General features: G+C 41.7%; 1 protein-coding gene across 3 annotated transcripts in view; it reads left to right on the forward strand.

Moving 5' to 3' along the window:
• The first annotated feature begins 1,107 nt into the window (after positions 1-1,107).
• Positions 1,108-21,980, forward strand: part of LOC123635330 (selectin P) — a 37,704-nt gene continuing 16,831 nt past the window's right edge. Inside the window, exons 1-8 of one of the 3 annotated variants that reach the window (XM_045547411.1) lie at positions 1,108-1,200; positions 9,490-9,580; positions 11,319-11,705; positions 15,078-15,185; positions 15,666-15,851; positions 17,181-17,366; positions 18,864-19,049; positions 20,940-21,125. In XM_045547411.1, the coding sequence (XP_045403367.1) occupies positions 1,198-1,200; positions 9,490-9,580; positions 11,319-11,705; positions 15,078-15,185; positions 15,666-15,851; positions 17,181-17,366; positions 18,864-19,049; positions 20,940-21,125 (1,333 nt within the window). In that variant the 5' untranslated portion in view covers positions 1,108-1,197. Of the gene's footprint in view, positions 1,201-2,494; positions 2,590-9,489; positions 9,581-11,318; positions 11,706-15,077; positions 15,186-15,665; positions 15,852-17,180; positions 17,367-18,863; positions 19,050-20,939; positions 21,126-21,980 lie in introns of those variants that run through there. The other 2 variants (XM_045547410.1, XM_045547412.1) reach the window with 2 other exon arrangements.

Here is a 21,980-nt window from a genome sequence, read left to right on the forward strand (position 1 = left end):
TCTTGCTCCCAAATTCCAAAGTGCAAATGCAGCCTCCTTAATTCATCTTTCGGACTTTCTTCCAGATCTTTCCATTTTATTCCGTTTTTAATCTATGAGATGCCTGTTTACAAGCTGTAACAATCATGGAGTGAATGAGGAATAACACCCACTAACGCACAACTAGAATTCCAAGAGGATAAATTGGAGTCATGGCTTTCTGACTTGATACTGAATACTTGATGCTTGATTTTGCTGTCTGAGACCAATCTGAAAAGTGTTAATAATAGCTACCATTTGTTGAGTATGTGCCATCTGTGTGGCAGATATTATTTCAAGCACTCTGGACATATTAACTCGTTTAATACTACAACAGCCCTGTGAAGTTCTTCTACCATTCTGTTTCACAGTTGAGAAAACAGAGGTTTAGAGAGTTTAAGCAATTTGCCCAAGGGCTGGCCAGAGGTGGAGCCAGCGTGGGTCTCAGGCAGTTTATTAACACAGCCCCATCTTAACCACGGTGCCAACAGCTTTTTAGTCCCATACACTCCCTGGGAAGAAGAACACTAACCCTTTCATTTTATATCCTTTTTTTTTCCTGACATAAGAAGCAGAGTGCCTTTTAAATGATCCACGTCCGTTTTATACCATTTCAGAACTGTTACCAAAAATCTTCCCCAAGTGTCAGAAAACCCTCAGTGGCTTTTTCTTTTTCTACCGAATTATTATTATGACTATTATTTGCTATCATTTTTGCTCCTTTCCCTCAGAAGACTGCTGGAATAGTAAACATTCACTGACCTTTCATGATAATTGGAAAATTTATGCTAGGCCATTATGGACAAAGCATGTTTTCCAAATGTATGACCTTAATTTGGGGCTCATATCATAATCAAAGGAAATCTGACCCCTGGGGGCGTGAGTGCTGTTCCTGCATTGCTCAGTCTGGGATGTCCAGAGTGATTCACACTTGCCCCTATCTCCAGACCATCTCTGTGGAAGGGGCTGAGCCCTACTCCCTTGGCAACTGACGTTGCTTAGCTGCCAACCTTGCTCCTGCGTTATCACCATTCTAACTTCATGGGAAGGGCTGGGTGAATTTCTGGAACATGAATAGGAAGTTGTTTTTCTAAACAGCCTGACACTGAGGGAAGGCAGCAAGACTATAAGAAGTCTGGGTTGGGCAGAAGGCAGAAAACCAGCAGAGTCACAGAGGAAATGGTGAGTTCATTTTTCTTTTGCATGGGAAGTGGTCGAAGTGAGTTGAAGTCATTTGGGGCTGAATCGAGCAGGTAAAGGTTCAGAAAGTGAGGAACAGCAATGGACATGGAGTTTTGTGGTGAATAGCACATTAGAGTTTGCAAGTACTTTTAAATCTGCTGCCCACTTTGACCCTCCGCATCCTTGTTGGTTGAAGTTATTTCCATTTTGGAAAAGAAGCTGTTGTAGCTTACAAAGTCCAGGTAGGTGTTTCAGCTGGGCTGCACTGTTAGGCTAGATGATGCTGGGATCTGGGTCCTGCCCTCTGGCTCCACAGCTGCTATTCTTCCTGCTAGAACTTACAGGGACCCTCTGAGAGTAGATCTTGGTAAACTTGCCACCCCCTTTTCCAAGATTACTTTTCTCTCTGGGAAATAGGGAAGGCAGAGCAATGCCCTGGGGCAAGGCTACAGTGGAACGCTTTCTCAGCCCTTTCCCTCCTATTTCATTTGTGAGCCCTACAAGTCTTCTGGGACTGATCTGAAATGAATATCTACATAGTTTCAATTTCTGCCCTATGTCCCAATCTTTTTAGTGACTCGGTTTCCTCTTCTGTAAAATGGATATAATAATACTTTACTGTATAATGTCATTGTGAGGATTAAATAAGATTATACTGAAGAGTCTTTAGATCTGAGCCTGGCATATAGTAAGTGATTAGGAAATGTAAGCTATTATTGTTATAAGACAGAGAAAATTCTTGGGGTATAGTGGGGTTTCGGATCCCTGGAAGATCCAAGGATAACTAGGCATTTTGAACTCAGTAATGTTACCCTAGATAAGATACACATGGTTAGGCTACTTCTAATTTTATCCCCAACTTTCCTAGACTATCCTACCCTGTCCTGTGGTCCAAAATCCTGTATTGTGTGGCTAGGGAGGAAAAAGACAGGTCTCTACTTTGGGGCACCGTTTTGTGGGACTCCAAAAAAAGTAGTGCTTCTGCTTGATTTGTTTCACCTCTTTGCACACTTTTCAAATACTTATAATGAGGGTTTTCTGTGTTGGGGAAAACAAGAATAAGGGAGGAGGAAGAGAAGAGAAAGGACTTTGAGCCTGTCCTAAGTTTGAACCACGATGACATAAGAATGTGGATTCCTTTTGTTTTATCTTTTTGCCTGTCATACTTCTGAATTGGTCAACTTAATGAGCAGTTATTCCTCTCTTCCTTCTATTCTCTTTGGTATCCTCCTCTATTTCAAAGGTATAAACATATTGGATCGTGGAGTTTTTTGGCATTCTGATGAAAGCTACAACTCCTCTTTCCCAGACGAAAATGTAAACACCTACATAAACACCAGCCTTTGCAGACAGCCACAGGAGGCTCCCAGGCCTCCATGTGGACCCAGGGTAAGAACCCAACTCCATTGTCTCCTATGCCTTATGCTTCAATTCGTACCTGGAGCTAGGCTGGAACCCTACAATGAGGTACTAAGGACTCCTGGCATTAAAAAAAAATATTTCACAGATGAGACCTCTTCCTTTTTCTCTGAGCACTTCTGGCCCTTAAGATTCAGGAACTGCCTGTGTAAGTTCAGCCGCAATTTCAGAAAGTGGTTTCAATTAACTTCTAGGAATCGAGAAAATGAAGTTAAGATTTGTCTGGTGAGGTGTTTTCAATCAGATAGATCTCAGAGGAGGAGCTCTTGATTGGGAACTTACATTTAAATTATGCTGATGTTAGTCAAGGTTTTAGCAGGCTAAGGAGCAGGCCTGGGTTCTCTTCCGTTTATACCTTTTAACCATCTTAGGTCGGTGGTTTCCAATCCTTAATGTTCCTTGAATTACCTGTTTTTCGAAATGCAACTAAATTGTTCAGACTCCCTGGGCTGGCCACTAGCCCTTAAACTGTGCACCTTTGGAGTTCTGTAAGTGGAAACTTATTAATCAATCCTCAAAAATCAGAATGATTTACTACAGAAGAGGTGGTACTGAGAAAAGACCCTGGACCTAACCCTAGCTAGTAAGTACGTGGTGGTTTCATAAAGGAAATTCATTACATTCTTTTCTAGGTATCTAACCTCTCTGATTGAAAACCAAAGAAAAATCTTATAAATTCAAAATACAAATCAAATCCTTTATATTTATAGGGATATAACTCAGCTATGGTACAACAGACTTTTTAAAAATTTGTAAATATAGTACTTTATTTTTTTTTTAATTTCAGCTTATTATGGAGTAGTATTTTATTTTTAATGCTAATATTTCACCCTAAATAATGGCAATCAGTAGTCTAATTTAAATACATGCATTGATTCTAAATGTTGATGTCCTGGGCCCCTTCCTCTCTTTATTTGTAATTCACTGTTTGGCCTAAAGAAAAGCCTTTTTTTCTCACTGTGTTTTCTCTTCTACCTTTAAGCTAGGGCTACTGATACCTGTGCCATACCACCACTACTGCTATCCAGGAAGTTAAGGGAACTAATATTGTATCAGTTGTTATGTCTTGCAACATCTGGGCTTTGTGACCAGCAAGTTGTATAGCTCTGTGTTCTCAATGACTCTACCCACCTTCACTCTTTGCATTCCTGTTGACCCCAGCCCCAGCCAGGCCCTCTTGAACTCCCACTGGGATGGTCACAGCACCTTCTCCTTTTGTAATTCAGGCTCCTTGCTTCTAATTCATCAAAAACATCACTGTTAGATGTATCTTTGCATGACACTTCCCATGTTCAGAACCCTGTAATTTCAGACCCACAATATCTGGCCCCAGACCTCCCAATTTTCAACATCAACAGGAACATATTACTACCTCTCTTGGCTTCTCATTGCACTTAGAATAAAATCTCATCCCCTTATTTTGGAGCCCAAAGCCTGGAATGATCTGTCACCAGCTTCGGCTCATATTCTTCTCCCCATTGCTCATTCTGCTCCAGCCACACTAATGTCTTCATGTTCCTTTGACACTGTGCACTTTGCTTCCACCTTAAGGCCTTTGAATTCACTTTTCATTCTGCCTTTAATGCTCTTCCTCCTGCTACTCACTGATTGGCTTCCTCTGGTCATTCTGCTCTCAACTTAAACATCACCTCCTTGGAGAAGTCTACCCTGACATCTCGGTCCAACATAATGACCCTGACACATTGCAGGCACTTCATCAACAGTCATTGAAATAAATAATGGGGAAAAACAAAGATAATAATAAGGGAGCACCTATCTTGGTGTGGGAGATGAAGTAATTATGATAGAAAAGCACCTTTGAGAAGGACATATTTGGACTTAAGGAGCTGAGCAGATACCGAAGAAGATGGCACTCTGGGCATAAGAACACAGGGAATATACAGTGCATTCTGGAAATTACAAGATGTTTTGTTGTGGGGCTTGACTGAGAGGTAATGGCAGGAGACAAGAATAGACAAACAGGAAGAGGCCATGTCTTGAAGGGTCTTGAATGTGTCATCTTGAAGGGTTTGTATGTCTTGCTCAGTGAGTGAGAACAGTTGAAGGATTTTAAGCAGTGAAGCAGTATGATCGTATTTTTGTATTAGGAATATCATTCTTCATGCATTTTAGAGAAAGAATTGGAGATAGATGATCTGGAGGAATAGAGATCCATTAGAAGATGATTGCCCTGGTCTGGAAAGAAATGACTGTGTCTAAGCTAGTGTGTGGCACTGCTGTAGAAATTTGGGGAGTGGCCAGGTATCTCATCAGAAGGTAAAGTCAACAGAATTTGATGACAGATTGATGTGAAGGGTCCAAACAAGGGAGAGACCCTTGATCTTCCCTCCCTGCTACCATTTGATGGAAGACTTCCGGGTCTCTGCGGGCAGTAGATGAAGGGGCTTGGGTCAGTGAAACTGCCTGTTAGTAAGAACATACATTCCTTATATAAGCCCCCTGTGGTGCTAAAGCTTTTCAGTCACACTCAGTTCAGAGGGTAGATTGAAATTTGCTTTCTCCTCCCCCAGTGTCTGAGCAGAAGGACAAAGGATAGAGGGAGGGACATTGATTCAGCCTTTCTAGAAGTACAAAGCTGTGGTCTCCAAAGCAGACAGCATCTCCTTTCTGTGGCACAATTCTTGCCCACTTTGTAAGCCACCTGGAACACTGGCAAGCCGTGGGACAGGAGTCTACTGGCCTCTGGTACCTCTTTCTGTGAAATGTAAGGTCAGAGGAAAAAAACACTTCCTGCTTCTACTTTCTCTCTGCTCTTTATTCAACCCACAATCACTTTTACTTCTTTGGAAAAGAAAAATCAAAGATAACCACGATGCTTACTGAAGGTTTACACAAGCGCAGGATGTTATTCTAATGACCCAGTCTCGGACTCCTTCCCAGTGACTTCCAGTTTGAACCAGGCTGCCAGAGAACATTAAAAATTAGCAGAGCATGTGGCTGCTTCTCCTAGAGAGGAATTTCCTCTTGTTTCAACACTTAACTTGATTAGTGACACAGGACAGAGTTCTTAACTCGTTAGCCTTCTAGATCCAGCACCATCCTGACGACTGCACTGTAGAGCAGGAGCAGATGTGAGAAGACCTGCCCTCCCCGCCCTCCCCCAGCAAGTTTCAGAGGAAAATTATTACTCAAGGAAGATGTTTAAGCATCATGCGTCCTCCATACCTCCACCCCAAGCCCTTGTCAGTCACCAATGAGTCAAGGTGCTGCCTTACAGTTAACACAGAGATTTGAACTTGGGATCCATTAAACAAATGGATAGATTTAATGAGTCCATGAACCATTTGAAATTGTCTAAAAAATTGCAAGTGTACATTTTTTGAAGAAGTCTGATCATAGCTTTTATCAGACATTCAAGGTTGATGAGCCCTGCAAGAATAAAAATCACTGTGTTAACCCAATGCACATTCAGGTGAGCAAGCTTGGAAAAATAATTTAGACTCATTGAGTCTCAGTGATGGGGAGTGGTGGCTGCCTCATCTTGAGCATTCTTGGTCCAAAGGACTGCAGAATGGCAGAGACATGCTGAGTTGATTTGGCAGTAATCTTTATGGTCTCCTACAGCTCTGAAATAATCTACAAAAAGGTGATTCCTGGTATTAATATTTGGTGATTAAAAGAAGCAGAAAACTATGGTCAGATTAAAGCAGGGGATGCATAGGGACTTGCATTTTCCTTTCTTAGATGTTTTGCTTTGATCAAAAGCACCTACCAGTCCTCTAAAACCTTAAAATGTTTAAAACCAGCTTGCTGAGGAAATTTTGTTTAAACCAAATCTTATTTAAACAAACAAGTCAAAATGGGAAACAGTGAGTGGAGCTGGGCACAGTGACGGGGGGTCAGGAGCCTCACCCACTCACCCTCCCCACCCTGTCCCCTGACCTGGCCCCAAAGCCAGAGAAACCTCCAGAAATAATTCGTTCAGGGAGAAAACCACTTCCTAAGTACACAGGAAGATACCACTAGATTTCAAATCGCTGCACTCCTCCAGTCTGCCTGAGTAGAAACCCAGCACAGGTTCAAAGGCAAACACCAGGCTCCCCTCATGAAGGCTACATGATTGTGCCCTTCAGCAGCCCTTCTGTACCTCTAAAAGTGTTCTGGCAAACTATGTAACCTCTTGCACCTTTCTAAGTGGAGAACTAAAAAATTTCATCATAAATTTTAAAAGAAAAGATTGAATTTCCAATGTATTATAAGGATTGGCTTTTAAAAAAACCTGTTATACAATTTCTTTAAGTTTATCCGATGGAACTAAATACTCGCATGATCTGATAATCCTCACCACAAACTATCAGCAAGCTCTTCATAATAAGAAATTTTACATTATTCATTTTCTCTCCTTTAATACTTATTTCTATTCTATTTCTCCTACAGAATTTTAGCCTCATGTAATACATTTTAAGTTTAAAGTCTTTTCTTGATTACCCCATCATGCTTCTTTGTAAAAATAAAAATATAATGAATCATAATTTAAAAGATTTTAATTTTCTGAAGCCATAGGTCTCTGTGTTAAATTTGTTTCTTTTTGATTGAGTTAGCTTAACAATTGCTTTTAGTACACAAATAAACTATCATTAAATATACTGCAAGTTTTGATAAGTAACTTCAACTTCTATATTTAAAATGCTATTGAAGGTGCATCTCTAAATGAAAGGAAGGTCTCTTCCCGTATTTGTTCATATATCCATGAATGAACATTATTAATCAGCCAAATTAGACAAGTTCAGCATCAGCCTTATTCCTATATTTCATTTTTAAGGATTTAAACATGGAGAAGCTTCATTCACATTAATAAGTAAATGGAAATGGAAGTTATATTTTAGCAATGTTTCTCAATTCTTTGAACTCCTTCCAAGTTATATGTCCCAAATTTTTTACTGATTTATTACCAAAATTTAATCAAAGCTGATAACTTAATTGGGTCCTCCCTAAAAATGATAAAAAGAGAGAAATGGAAATCACTGGACTTAAAAAAGGACTTGTTACACTATCATTTGAAGCATTCAAATTCTTAATACCTATACCAATATTTTGAATTGTCTATGGCATACCCATGTATTTTATGGCCAGGGCAAGGATCCATGATAAATAAGAGTTAGATTAGTAAAAGGTATGATTTTCTCTTGTAAAGTAGGAGAAGGTTGTGTTTTTAGTCACCTTGGTTTTAGGAAAATACACACGTGAAAGTTGAGAATCTGAATATAGGTTTAATTAATACTCTCCTTGCCTGCCACCCTTTAGAAAGTCAGGCATACCCTGGTTTTAAGATTTCTGCTCCGTCATTTGGGATGGTACTTTCTGAGTATTGAGTATAAATGTGGTAGTAATAATAGCTGGTGACACAACACAATGCAGAGAAAACAATGGGGGTTAAGTCACCATTAAGGGATTATCATCCTACTTCCTGCACAAATAAACACACCATAAATCATAACATTATGACGCTTTTAGTGTTTAATCCTAGTTCCTGCAGAGGTCAGCTGATTCGTGTCATAGGTTATAAGAACACAAAATATGCCTACTTATCAAAGCCAATATTTAAAGAAACTCCTAGATGGAAAAGTGCCAGACTTCTTATACTAAGATAACCCTGCTATCTGGGAAATTTGCACTAATTTGAGTTGTATCTTTACCAGGATCTGGTCAGGCTGTAGCCACTAGTACATATACACATGTACACACACACACACACACACACACACACACACACACACATCGCCCTACACCATCCCATGTACCATCACTGGGGTGTGGTCTGTGGCAATTCAGAATTTCTATACAGAAGGGGTTTTAGGTAGCAATCTCACTGAAAGAGTGGTAAAGCTGCAATTGCATAGCAAATGTACTGTTTTTATGTTGGTGGTAATGTTTAGGGGGCTTTGGAGGAACAGGTGCAGCAGCTAGGCTTGGTCATGTTGCACACTCTATCATTCACGAGAGCAACACAGCATGGATTTGGAAGCCTGGAAATTTATAAAGGTAACAGAGTAGAATGGAAAGAATTCTTGTTTCAGAGTTAGGCTCTGACACTGTCTTTTTGCATGTGTTATTTAGATGCTCTAAGCTTCAGTTTTTTCAAGTACAACATGAAGAAGTTGGACAAGATGGGTATTTCCAGAACTTACTTGTTTAAAAACATTTTTAAATGTTCATAGATTTGATTAAATCCCAACAGAAGGGAGCTCCTGAGAAATAATAGTTGCTGTAGATCCAAAGGGAATAAGTTTATTTTATATATATAATAAAGAAACATTATATAGTATATATATTATTAACTATTAAATAGAATTACAGATATATGCTGAAATGGAAAAGCAAGAAGATAAAATATAGATCAATATTACAAACTAGATGGTAACATATAGTACAGTTAGTTGATGCTCTGTGCATCAGAGTATAGGTTAGACATTATTTATGTAAATCAAGGAGTTCTCAAGTGACTTTCTATTATTCTTGGGTGTGATATGCCAGTTCTTAAAAGAAGATTATTACATTATAATAATGACAGCCATATTCATATGTTTAGTATTTTTCTTACATACATATTAAAAATATATTGCAAAAGAAAAATATTGGTGACACAAAGTACCCAATAAATATTTGTTGAATGAATGAAGAAATGAACTCTGTCCTGGGCCTTGCTACAGCGTCCATCTAGAGTAGGACTCGGAAGCAGAGCAATGAGAAGAAGGAAGCAGAGGGCTTGATCCACCCTCCTCGTGGAAATAGGCAGAATTATAATTCAACATAATAATTATCAACTAGAATTATTTTGGCCATGTTGGTAGTATATGAATACTAAAAGGAAGTTTTTTGTTTTTTTTTTTTTCCTTTTTCTTGTTACAGGCCAGTTGCCTCAAAGCCATCTGGAATCAGGGATTCCAGCAAGTAGTCTTTGGAGCTACCCAACTCCTTTTCTTCAGTGCCTTGATCTCTGGTAAACTCTATGCTACCCCTTCTCTTAGCCCTGAGTAATTAGGGTAGATCCCAGAGCTGAATGGGAGGAGTTAAGGACTGTAGCCAGTTGTGGGGAAGCATGGGAAAACTGTTCAAGCCCAGAGTTCTGGAAGAGAAATGTATCCAACACAATTGTATGGGTAGAAAAGGCTTCAGAAAGAACTTAAACCGATATATTCAGGACCAATGTATCTTTGGGCTTGGGCACAGGTGCATAATACTTTTAGGGACCCACAAAAATGTTTGAATTTCTTTTATAATAATTTTCTTTGAAGTCAAAGAAAATATTTTAATATATAGTAATATATTCATCTTTATGCCAATGCAATTGCAAAATATAATTTTTGACGTATTATTATGGAGGAAGGGGCCTACAAAGATAAAATTGCCTAGAGTCCGTGAAAGTTATAACGCAGCCCTGGCTGTATCAGAATAAAGTCTTAAGGCAAAACAATGCCATAGAGGTGTCAGCGAAGGAGGTACAAACAGGATCAACCCTCATGCAGGCTGCAGAGGAGAGGGCTGAATAGAAACAAGCCTTTATAAACAGGAAAGGGAGCCATTTCCAGGCCTGATTGCTTGCATTGTACACCTCTTCTTGTGGGAACTGGCCTCTTCTGCCCTGGGGGAGCTCCCAGAGGTTATGATAACAATACTTTGCACCATAGTATCTTTATACTTTCAAAGGGCATATTCTTTATTTCATTTGATATCACAAACACTTCTAAAGTAGGGCTGTTTTGTGCCCTATTTTAGTAAGTGAGTAAGCAGAGGTGGAGGAAGTAGAGTAATTGATCAAAGAGAACAACCAAGAGAAATAGAATGAGTATAAAATTGCACATCAGGAGATCTAATTTCTAACCCTGGCTCTGCCACAAACCTGCTGCATTTATTTATGTATTTATTGATTGTTTCTTTATTTACATATTTATGTGTTTATGTAAGTATTTAATGAATGCCTATTAGGTGCCAAACTCTATGGTTGATGCTAAGAATCCAGAGCTAAAGAGAGACGCCCCTCAGGGATTTACGATCTAGCAGATGTGGACTACACTGTAGAGACATGATGATACCCGGCAGTAAAGGCAGTGGAGGCCGGGACCAGGTGCGGCAGGAGCCTGGAGGAAGGAACTCTGAGCCTACCTGGGGAGGTCATGGAAAGCATAGGGAGTCAAGTTTACCAGGCAGAAGAGGGGAGGGCAGCCAGGAGAGCAGGAAGACAATGTGCAAAGACGTGTAAGTGGGACTTCTGTTTTGCTAAGAAGGCAGATATGGCGGGCAATGAGGCTGGCAGGGTCCAGATCATAAAGCATCTTACTTTCCATGTGAGGAGAACCTGTCATTAAGACATTTTGCATGTCATTTAATTTGGGCTTGGGCAAAGTACCCAATCTATCTCCTTCGCTTATAAAAGGAGAAGAGGGAATTAGACAACCTCCATGGCCCCTTCCAACTGATATCTTATGATTCCAAATTTTTAACACCAAGGATCCTCAGAAGAGGACATTTTCCTATTCTGACTTCATGTATACTTTCAAGTGAAAGGTGGAAAGCACTCTTTTTCCCTTCAAACAACTACCTTCGACATAAAATAGTCATGTGTTGGATATTCGTCTTCTGGTCAGAGGCTCATCTGACTCTGCAGAAGTATACTTAGGATTACAACCTCCTGGCAGGGGATGCTAACCTGGTACTCACTCTCCTTTTCTTTCGTCTAGAACTAACAAATCAGAAAGAAGTGGCAGCGTGGACCTATCATTACAGCACAAACGCATACTCATGGAATTTTTCCAGGTCATTCTGCCAGAAGTACTTCACGGATTTAGTGGCCATCCAGAATAAAAATGAAATTGCTTACCTCAATGACGTCATACCCTACTACAGCTCTTACTACTGGATTGGGATCCGAAAGATTAATAATAATTGGACCTGGGTGGGAACCAAAAAGACCCTCACCAAGGAGGCAGAGAACTGGGCTGACAACGAGCCCAACAACAAGAAAAACAACCAGGACTGTGTGGAGATCTACATCAAGAGTGCGTCGGCCCCCGGCAAGTGGAATGATGAGCCCTGCGGGAAAAGAAAGCGGGCCCTGTGCTACACAGGTAGTGCCTTCTCGACTCTGAAATTTGAGTGTTAAAAGAAAAAAAAAAACAAAACGCCTTCCCCTAGTCAATGTAAACTCTGGGTTAACATTGTGGAGTCACAAAGGCAGGGACATGAAGTCAAGGAGTAAACTTAATCAATCAGCTTTAGTGAGCACCTTGAAGAATGTAAGATCAAGATTAGAGAAAAACAACAGTTTAAAACTAGAGGAGAATTTGATATCATCTGGCCCACCCTTCTCACCTTGTTACTGATGAAATGGATACTCCAGAAGTTTTAGTTTCTCCTAACTTTGCTTGTAGAGCAGGACAAACAAAGTTATGACTAGAAACCAGTCTCCTAAATTTTAGGTCTTGAGCTCCCCCCACCCCGCCCCCGCTATGCCTTGGTATAAGAGAGAGTATAAGCTGAGGGGGAATTCAGCTCTGGGCCCTGGGAGACATAGCTGTAGCAAATAGCTTTTGAATGCCCATGTGTTCCAGGCGTTGTTATTAGTTCATTGAGTGCGTGTGTCATTTGTTCGTTCAGTATTAGTTGCATTTAGTCCTCATGACAACCTCATCAATCAGGTCCTTCTATTTCTCTTATTTTGCTGGTGAGGGAAAGACTCAGAGCTTTTAAGTGATCTGCCCAAGGTTCTAAGCTAGTTGGTGGTGGAGCCAGTTCCAAATTCATGCTTACTCCAAAGCTGGTGGTTTTCATTCACATATGCCATCACATTCTTTACATTTTTGTGAGACAATTTGAGATCATAACTAAGGATGGCAAATGCTTTATAATTTCTCTTCTACAACAACATATCCAATGGACACTTTGGGAGGGTGGGGAGCCCAGAGAAGGAAGAAGGAACCAAAAGTGAGATCCTGGGGGTATATTTGATTCTCAGTTCTTCCAGTTCCAGAGTAAGCAGACATGCACGAAAGCTTGGTCTTCCTGTAGTCATGAGCCCAGTGCCAGAGCTGATCCCACCTTTCTGATGTTGCTTCCTGTGTAGAGGGGCCCCTCCTGCACTTTGCAGCACACACACTGCGGCGAGGGAGAGTCCGGACTGCCCTGAGCAAGAGGGTCCTGAGTACTCTAGAGCATCTCTGCAAAATCACCTTACACGTGCCACATTTTGCTATGTATGTTCTCAATTCTTTAGATTTTAAATATTTCCCTTTCAGAATCCTTCAGTAATACACATATGGAACAGAATACATGGCATGTTCCTTCTACATTTTCCCTCTCCTCACCCAAACCTCCTAGCTAAGGAAAGCATATCCACGAGTGCTTTGTCATGTAGTCAGATCTCATTTTATAAACAATGCATTTATGTATTAATTAATTAATGGACATTTATTCATGCACCAGGGTGGGCATTACATTAGTTCATTGGATTGCTCTCCCGGTTGGCTCTTTACCTTTTCTGGCCAATGCCTCCCTAGAGCTGTCCTTTATCAGATTATCTTGACTGCCACTAGCTGCTTCAATATGCCATTGATTTCCCCCCTCCTCACCCAAACTTCAACACCCATTTCTGTAAGACAGTCTTCACTAATAAAGCTTGCCCAAAAATGGCAATATTGAAAATTATTGTCATAAATGACGCCATTCCTTTAACCTGCAATAATGGCAGACATCACTTATTGGAACGATTTCACCTGAACACAGATGGGTTCCATCTCTACCAACACAATAGTCTAGACAGCCACTACTACTGAATGGCATTTTGCCATCCAGAATGTAAAGGATGTAGAACCATCAATTCTCTGTGGGAAATAGATAACAAACTGATTTGTATACTGCTGTAAGAAATGATTAAGTGATTTTTGGAATAATTCTCTACATGTCAGGATTTGTTAGACCTCAGAATCAGGCTGTCAAAAAAAGACTTACTCACTGAATCATCATTATTCTCCTCCTAGAGATCCATCCAAAAGGAATAGACAAGTTGCTCACCTGCCTGACAACCCTGAAATGGGAAAGAATACAGAATGTTCCCTGTTCTGTCTTTTTTTTTTTTTTTATTCCTAGAATTCTGAGATCCTCAGGAAGCTACAATCAGGGCAAAATTTATATGCTTCAAGAACATAAGACAGGCAAGTGTTACTACTGTAGGGCACTTGTGGGGTCAAGGTTAGGGGCAAAGTGGATAGAATGGAAGATGTGGACCAATCCTACATCCACCAGCTGCTGTTGCCTCTGCATCTTCTCTTTATCTGGAACCCTTCCCTGTGCCCCAGCGCAGCTGCACCAAACTCACTGGCTGCCATGGTAACTTCTTCCTGTAGAAGTTTTCGTGGTTTATAGAATGATGGCATTTCAGAGTTGAAAGGAAACACAGAGGTCTTCTAGCACTAGCAGAACCCTCTATGTGACATATGGATTTTCTCTTGTAATATACTCCAAAGTGGACCAACATGTGGCCAGGGCTTAGTGCAGAGGAAATGACCACCAGAAAGCAGTCCAACCCAGACCTTGCCCCCAACCATGATCTCATCAAAAAAAAAAAAAATCAGTGAAAACGTTCTCAGTTCTTTCATAGTATTAACTCCAGTAATGATCCTCCACCAAGTACATATACCCTCAAAGACTTCCTTGCAGGAAAGAAGCCCCGGTCCTTCTTTATTGTCACCCCAGTGGCATGGACTTAGTGTGGAGGTCCTGGCATTTGAGCTGTGGTCTGTACCCTCTAAGTCTGGCATGTTTACCTTGGGAAACTTAGGGCTTGTCTTAGGGTTGTTTGTCCTTTACCAGATGTAGGTCTTAAACATCTCATTTGCTCTTCTGCTCCTCCGCCAAATGCCCATATGGCAGTGGGCATAGATTTGAAGCATGCAAAAGGTGGAAGGGTCTGGGCCCTGACACTGGGTAAACTGGACTCAGAGAATTAACTTGCCTAAGGCCCACGCAGCGAGCAGGCAGCAGAGCCAGGATTCAGATCCTATCTATGCGACCCTGGCCCCCGACATCTGCTTCCTAATCTCCATGCTGTAACACATGGCATGAGAGCTTCCATGGTAATTCAACTCAATGAGTACAACTCTTGGTTAGAAAACCACAACCCATTTTGTCCCATATAGAGGAGCTTCTCTGTCCACACATCTGTTAGTGGCTCCATTTGTCCCTCTGTGTCCACACATAGCAATGCCCCTCTTAGGAAATGCTAAATGCAGCATGAAATAAGAGCCATGCAGTGCTCCAGCAGACTCCTACAATGTCTCTTGCAGGGAACAGGTTGTCTCTCCAGATAACACTGTGGTTCTCTGTGGTCTGGCTAGCTCAGTCCTACCTGAGAGGGCTTGAGTCTGTGGCTCAGAATAAGAATCCAGCTTTTCTTAATGTCTCCTATGAATGTCCATGATTCTGACCTTGTTGTGTCTATGCAGCCTCCTGCCAGGACATGTCCTGCAGCAAGCAAGGGGAGTGCATTGAGACCATCGGGAACTACACCTGCTCCTGCTACCCTGGATTCTACGGGCCAGAGTGTGAATATGGTCAGGCCTCTATTTTGTGGATATTATTTTGGTCATTGGTCTTATGCTAGATGTGGTGCCAGGAAGTAGATCACATTGGCGACTCTCCAGTGAGTACAGGCTGGCCCTAGGCCCCCTCTACCATCTGTTGTCTACTCCACCCAAATTGTCCCGAGACACACACTCTGGGGTAAAAACATTTTATTCTTGGAGAGACTGTTAACTCATAAAATTTCAAAAGAGAAAAGGGAAATGCAAAGAAAGGAAAACAAAGAGAACTCTTTCAGACTATTTTACTTGTTTGAAATAAAAACCAGTGATAGAATGATTATTTCCCAAGAGGCAGCCAATACAAAGGCACCAAGTAAAGATGGACAGCTTGGGTTGGAAGCTTAGAAAGTTAGAGTTAAGAAGGTTACAGTATAGTTCCAGCTTTCAGCAAATCTGACATCATCTCTAAGTCGACAATGAAAAATAAATCAATATTTTTGTCTCCCGCAGTCAGAGAGTGTGGAGAATTTGCCCTCCCCCCACACGTGTTTGTGAACTGCAGCCACCCACTGGGAAGCTTCTCCTTCCACTCCCAGTGCAGGTTCCACTGCCCTGAGGGGCACCAGCTGAGCGGGCCCAGCAAGCTGGACTGTTTGGCTTCTGGAGTCTGGACAGACGAGCCCCCGCAGTGTGTCGGTGTGTAGACCTCACTCTTTCCATCCTAACAGCTAGAATTTCGCTGGGGTGGGGTAGGGGGAAGAGGGACGGAATGAGCTATCTTCATTAAAAAAAGTGAGGAATAATGAGGATCTATTTCATTATTTCTCACTTTTTCTCAGAATTTTTAATGGAAAATTCTGGTTATCGCTGTTACCTGTCTACCAGACTAACTGTAATTTTGGTTTTCATGGTATTTTGTATCTGTAGAGTGACTTAGTAAGTTTAATTCTTGATTCTCAGGCAAAAGCCTTACAAAGGGACCCCTTTCCCCCTATTAATTACAAAGTGAACAGACTATAATGATGAGGACTTATGGGTTGAATATTATTAATATGATCACTTTGCCTTGCTTCTCTAAATGAAAAACAAGGGTGTTTGGATTTTTTCCAAGAGTGACTGAAAGTACCATTTAACCAACCGAGTGCATCACCCTGCCTGCCGCTTTAGGAAGGTATAGCTGCTGCAGGATCCGAAGACTTCCAGGGTGCTGGAAATCATTTGCCCAGGGACTCACACCATTGTCCTGTGGTTGTTTTTAGCTGCCCACTGCCCACCCCTGCAGATTCCTGGCTGAGGAAGCATGACCTGTCTTCACTCTGCAAAAGCATTTCAGCACCAGTCTAGCTGTAGCTTCAGTTGTGAAGAGGGATTTGTACTGGTTGGGCCAGAGGTGGTGCAATGCACAGCCTCAGGGGGGTGGACAGCCCAGCTCGTGTGCAAAAGCGAGTGTCAGGCAGTAGGGGTGTATAATGTCCACTGCACCCTGTCCTTACTGGGCATAGAGATGAAACTAGCCACTTATGGACAAGCTGGCCTGAACTGCCAAAATTTAACTCTCCTTCCACCTGCTACCCAGCTAGATGGGGTACACCTGGGAGGAGAAAAGTGTTTCAAAGTCTAGAAAAACAAAAGGCTGAATTTACTAGAAACAAAATTAAAACTCCTTCCTTCCGCAAAATTCACAATCCACAGACAGTTTCAGAATGGCCTCATTCATGATTCTCACATAAGGTGGGAATGGTGGCATCTGCATCCATAAGTAGACATTAGAAGACCTGCCAGGACAGGTTTATAGATAGGACATTCAGAATAGAGCTTGGAGGAATCTTCATGTTTAAGAGATTCAGGTTGCCCCGAGGACGGGAACTCCAAGTCTGGAAAAACATAATTAGGGTCTCCTGCCCCTTGCATCTTCCTAGCTCCACCTCCATTTCCAGAGTTTCTGCCATTGCTCTCCAGCTGTGGGCAGGGTTTTTCTCCTTCTGAGTAACTTTGTCTTTTGTTATCTTCGGTTGTTCTCTCTAGCTATGCAGTGTCAGCCCCTGGAAGCCCCCAACAATGGAACTATGGACTGTGTTTATCCACTCTCTGCCTTTGCTTATGGCTCCAGCTGTAAATTTGAGTGCCAGCCTGGCTATCGACTGAGGGGGTTGGACACACTCCGCTGCACTGGCTCTGGCCACTGGACTGCACCCTTGCCAGCCTGTGAGGGTAGGATTTTCTTTTGACAGCGCCCAGTCAGTCCAAGAAGGAGTCATGGCAGAGTAGAAAGACCAACGGCTCTTGATGTCAGGGTGACCTCTGCTAGGCTGTGACACTGGAGCAAGTTGTTCATCCTCTGGGAACCATAGTTTTCTCATCTGTGAAATGGAGCTAAGAATTGCAAGGTTCCTTGTGGGCATTAAGTGTATTAAAAGTATATAGTTAAACAGCATGTTTAAAGTACCTAGCATAGAGCTGGGCTCTTGCTCAACCTTAGTTTCTGCTTCTTTGTTGTTTCCCCCTTATCCAAGCTGTGGAACAATGCCTATACTTGAGAGGGAGTCAGAGCAGTGGCTAAAGAGAGTGATTCCCCCGTAGTCTTTGGTGGCAGCCTTTGACAAAGGAGCAAAGGAACACTGCATCAAAAAAATGTGTCATGAAATCCTAGGCAATTACATAACACCACAAAACTGAATTCTGTGCAATTGTCTCACACCCTCAACTTGTAAGGCAGAGAGGGGTCATGAGAGAATAGGAAATTAAAGGCGAGTTAGTGAATTCCCAGACCAGACCTAGATTACAAGCCCAGCTCTCCACTGCCTAGCTATGAGACTTTAGGGAGGTCACTTAACATTTCTGAACTTCACTTTTCTCATCTGTGATGTAAGAAAGAAGCACCAGAGGGTATTTTCTTCTTAAATGCCCTGATTCTGTAAAAACCAGAGGTCAAAGCCCAGAGTGAAAGGGTGGTCTGTATACTCTGCAAAACCCCAGGAATAGCCTGGAGATGAAACAGTTTATCAAGGAAGAGCATGAGGAAACCAATCTTTATCAGAACTGAGGTCACTCAGGGCTTAATTGTGCTCAGGAACTCACCCGGGCTGCACTCACTTGGCAATTGAAGCCTAATCAGGATGACATCCTGTGCTCCAGAGACAAAGCCCTTTTCGGATCATTTTATAGGGCCAGGTAGTAGTGTCAACAATAAGCTATGCTAGTACAGCTTTTGCCCTACAAGTCCAGCCTTTCCCTGTATCTACTCTTTCCAGATTCAATTTCACAGATAATGTCAGTAAATATTTAATGACCACCAATGATGTGGGAAACACTGTGCTTGGCTTGGGAATACAACTCCGAGTGACTGATCACAGCCTCGGGGAGACTATGGTGTAGTGAGGAAGAATTACAGTCGTGTATGAACAACACAAGAACAGGGGCTGTGGGAGCACATTGGTGGTGCTCCTACCCCCGAGCTGGGACGGGAAGAGAGGGCTTCCCAAGGAAAGTGAAGTCTAAGCTGAGACCTGAAGGGCAGGTGAGAGTGAGCCAGGCAAAGAGGGTCATGGGAAGGTGTTCCAGGCAGTTTCCCTTTGGAAAATGAAAGATTTGGGGTTCTGAACATCCTGACAATGTGGGTAGGAAAAATGTAGCATCCCTGGGAGGTTTTTCTGAGAAAGAACTGGGTCCTTCCATGACTCGGTTTTAGAAGATCATTTTTCTGCTCAGCCATTTCTTGTGAGCCACTGGAGAGGCCCACCCATGGAAGCATGGATTGCTCCCCATCATCAAGAGCATTCCAGCACAACACCAACTGCAGCTTCCGTTGCTCTGAGGGTTTCACGCTGAGAGGGGCTGATGTCCTTCAATGCACTGACGTGGGATGGTGGACAGCGCCAGCCCCCGTCTGTCAAGGTACGGTGACAGTTGAAATGTTCTTCTGGGTGTCTCTGCTAATCAAAGACATCGGTGTCTTCACTGAGCCCTGTCATGTATTTATTCATCAGACATTCACGAAGAACCTACTGTGTGCTGGCCCCTGTGGGCCTGGCACTAGGGATGAATACACAACATGTGCATTACAGTGTAGTCAAGGTGAGGGGTGCATTGAGCGACACGTAATGGGTGTGGTGGCATGAAGGGGGTGTGGCAGGCAGAAGGCATGTGCATGAGGAATAGCGTGGGACGGGAAGAATAGTGGACAAGGTGTTGAGTCTGGCCCTGTCATTTCCTGTCAGTAAGCTTGTGGACTCTCTGGGGCTCAATGTCTTCTGTAAAATGGGGGTACTATTATCTGCCTTGTCTACCTGCTCACTAGTAGTTGTGAAAGCTACTACAAAACTCCCATGAGCTTTATAGGGAAAATACTGATGATGATAATATTACCTTATAAATCATATGTCTTTGGTGTGATTTGACAAAATTATCCTCTTTTAATATTTCAGGTTTTCAATATTTTGCTCTTACAAAACTAAGGCACAGGGAATCATTAGGATTATATTTTTACAAGGGGTACCTCACACAGAAGTCACGTTCCAGAAGTGCAATTTTGACATTTTGTGTTTTTGTTTACTGAAAGCCCTGGGCAATTTATGTGATTCCCCTGGGTCCAAATATACCCTGATTTTAAAATGAGATAGTGGTTTGAAAGCAGAGTCTAGAAGAGACATTTGTGCACCTATGTTTGTAGCAGCATTATTCACAATAGTTAAAATGTGGAAGCAATGAACGTTTCCATCAATGAATGACTGGATAAGCAAAATATGGCATACACTTACAATGGAATATTATCCAGCCTTAAAAAGGAGGGAAATTCTGACATATCTTACAAATGTGGGTGAACCTCGAGAACATTGTGCTAAGTGAAATAAGCCAGTAACAAAAGAACAAACTGTATGATTCCACTTATATGAAAAACTTAGAGTAGTCAAAATCATGGAGACAGAAAGCAGAATGGTAGTTGCCAGGGGCTTGGGGAGGGGAGAAAGGGGAATTATGTTTTAATGGGTACGGAGTTTCAGTTTGAGATAATGAAAAGGGTTTTGGAGATGGATAGAGGTGATGGTTGCACAACAACATGTACTTAACATTAATACCATTGAACTGCATACTTAATATTGGTTACATGGTAAATGTTATGCCATAAATATTTACCATAATAAAAAAATTGAAATTAAAACAAAAAAAGCCATGGAGGAATATACAGCCATGCACCACGGTGATGAGAACTAGTGAAGGTAAGGGGATGAATCGTGGATGTGTCGAAGAGCCCTTTGATATATATACTTAAAGGAAATCATAAGGGATCACTTGAGCCATTCTTGTCTCTAGGCAAGTATTAATGACATTATACATTGAGACACCTCTCATATCTTTCCAAGGTGAACTATATGTCATTTTTAGTAACCTTTAATATTTATTTCATGGATCCACCATAGTTTATTTTCAGCCCCAGATTAGTGGCATTTATGTTTGTTTTCAATATTTTGTTCTTACAGATAATGTCTTGATAAAAATCCCTGAATTGATTTTTATCTGCATCATGATTGCATACTTAGCATATATTCTTGGGTCCAAAAGTATAATAGCTTAAAAATTATTGATAAATATTGCTAAAATGCTCAATAATGGCTTAGCATTTTCCTAATAGAATCTTTCATGTGCCATTGTAATTAAATGACCCTTCTAATCTTCCAAGATAAGCAAGCCCAATTTAAGAATACCTGTTCTTAAAGGCCAATGGGTCAAAATCAATGAGTACTTGCATATTACTGTTTCTTTACTCCTTATTTCCTCACCACTTAGCTTTGCAGTGCCAGGATCTTCCGGCTCCAAACAAGGCCAAGGTGAACTGCTCCCATCCCTTCGGTGCCTTTAGGTACCAGTCGGTCTGCAGCTTCACCTGTGATGAAGGCTTGCTCCTGGTGGGTGCAAGTGTGCTACGGTGCTTGGCTACTGGAAGCTGGAGTGCTGCTCCTCCTGAATGCCAAGGTAAGGGTCCATTCTGTCCAGCATCTTGGAAATAATCATAGGCAGTATTTTAAAGGTGGTAATTGCGTAGGGTCCATCTTGAAATGGACTGGAAAATTAATAAATACTCTCACTCATTGTTTCATCCTGTAACCCAAGGACCCCAAATGTAAATGTCTTCAGGGGCTAGGCAAGTAACACAGTGCGAGGATGTTTGGCAATAGGGAATGGCCCTTGCTAACTCCTTATCAGGACCAGGACCTGAAGGCTCCTGTCACCAACCTGGGGAACTATTCTCACCTGGCTAAAAACAGTATCTGGAAAGAAGACCAGAAGGACAAAAATTGCTTCATGGTGGTTGTCCCAAGGCTGACATGGCACTTTACTCTGAGGAACCATGGGGCGTAATGGTGAAATGCGGGAGAGGGACGGAATTTATAGGTATCTAGTTGCAAACATACTCCAAGATCTGTGTAATAATGAAGAAATATACTTAGAATAGAGTGGAGAATGATGGAAAGAGGATAAAACCACTCTATGAACTGGAGGTTACAGAAGAAAAAAATGTGCAGATTCAGCATAAGCATTTACATCTGCATTGTACTTGACATAAAAATCTAGTGTATTCTGTCAATGTTGTAACACCCTGTATGATATAGAACTGGTTCTAATCATATATATTTGTGAATTGAAGGATAGATGTATTTTTTTTTATATTCGCATTCTTTTTGTCTCTCAGTGCAACCAACTCTTTAGTTACATTCATAGGAAATACTGCCTTTAAAAAGCAAGATTTAGGCCAGGCGCGGTGGCTCACGCCTGTAATCCTAGCCCTCTGGGAGGCCAAGGCGGGTGGATCGCTCGAGGTCAGGAGTT

Source organism: Lemur catta, chromosome 3 (genome assembly GCF_020740605.2).
Source record: "Lemur catta isolate mLemCat1 chromosome 3, mLemCat1.pri, whole genome shotgun sequence".
NCBI lineage: Eukaryota > Metazoa > Chordata > Mammalia > Primates > Lemuridae > Lemur > Lemur catta.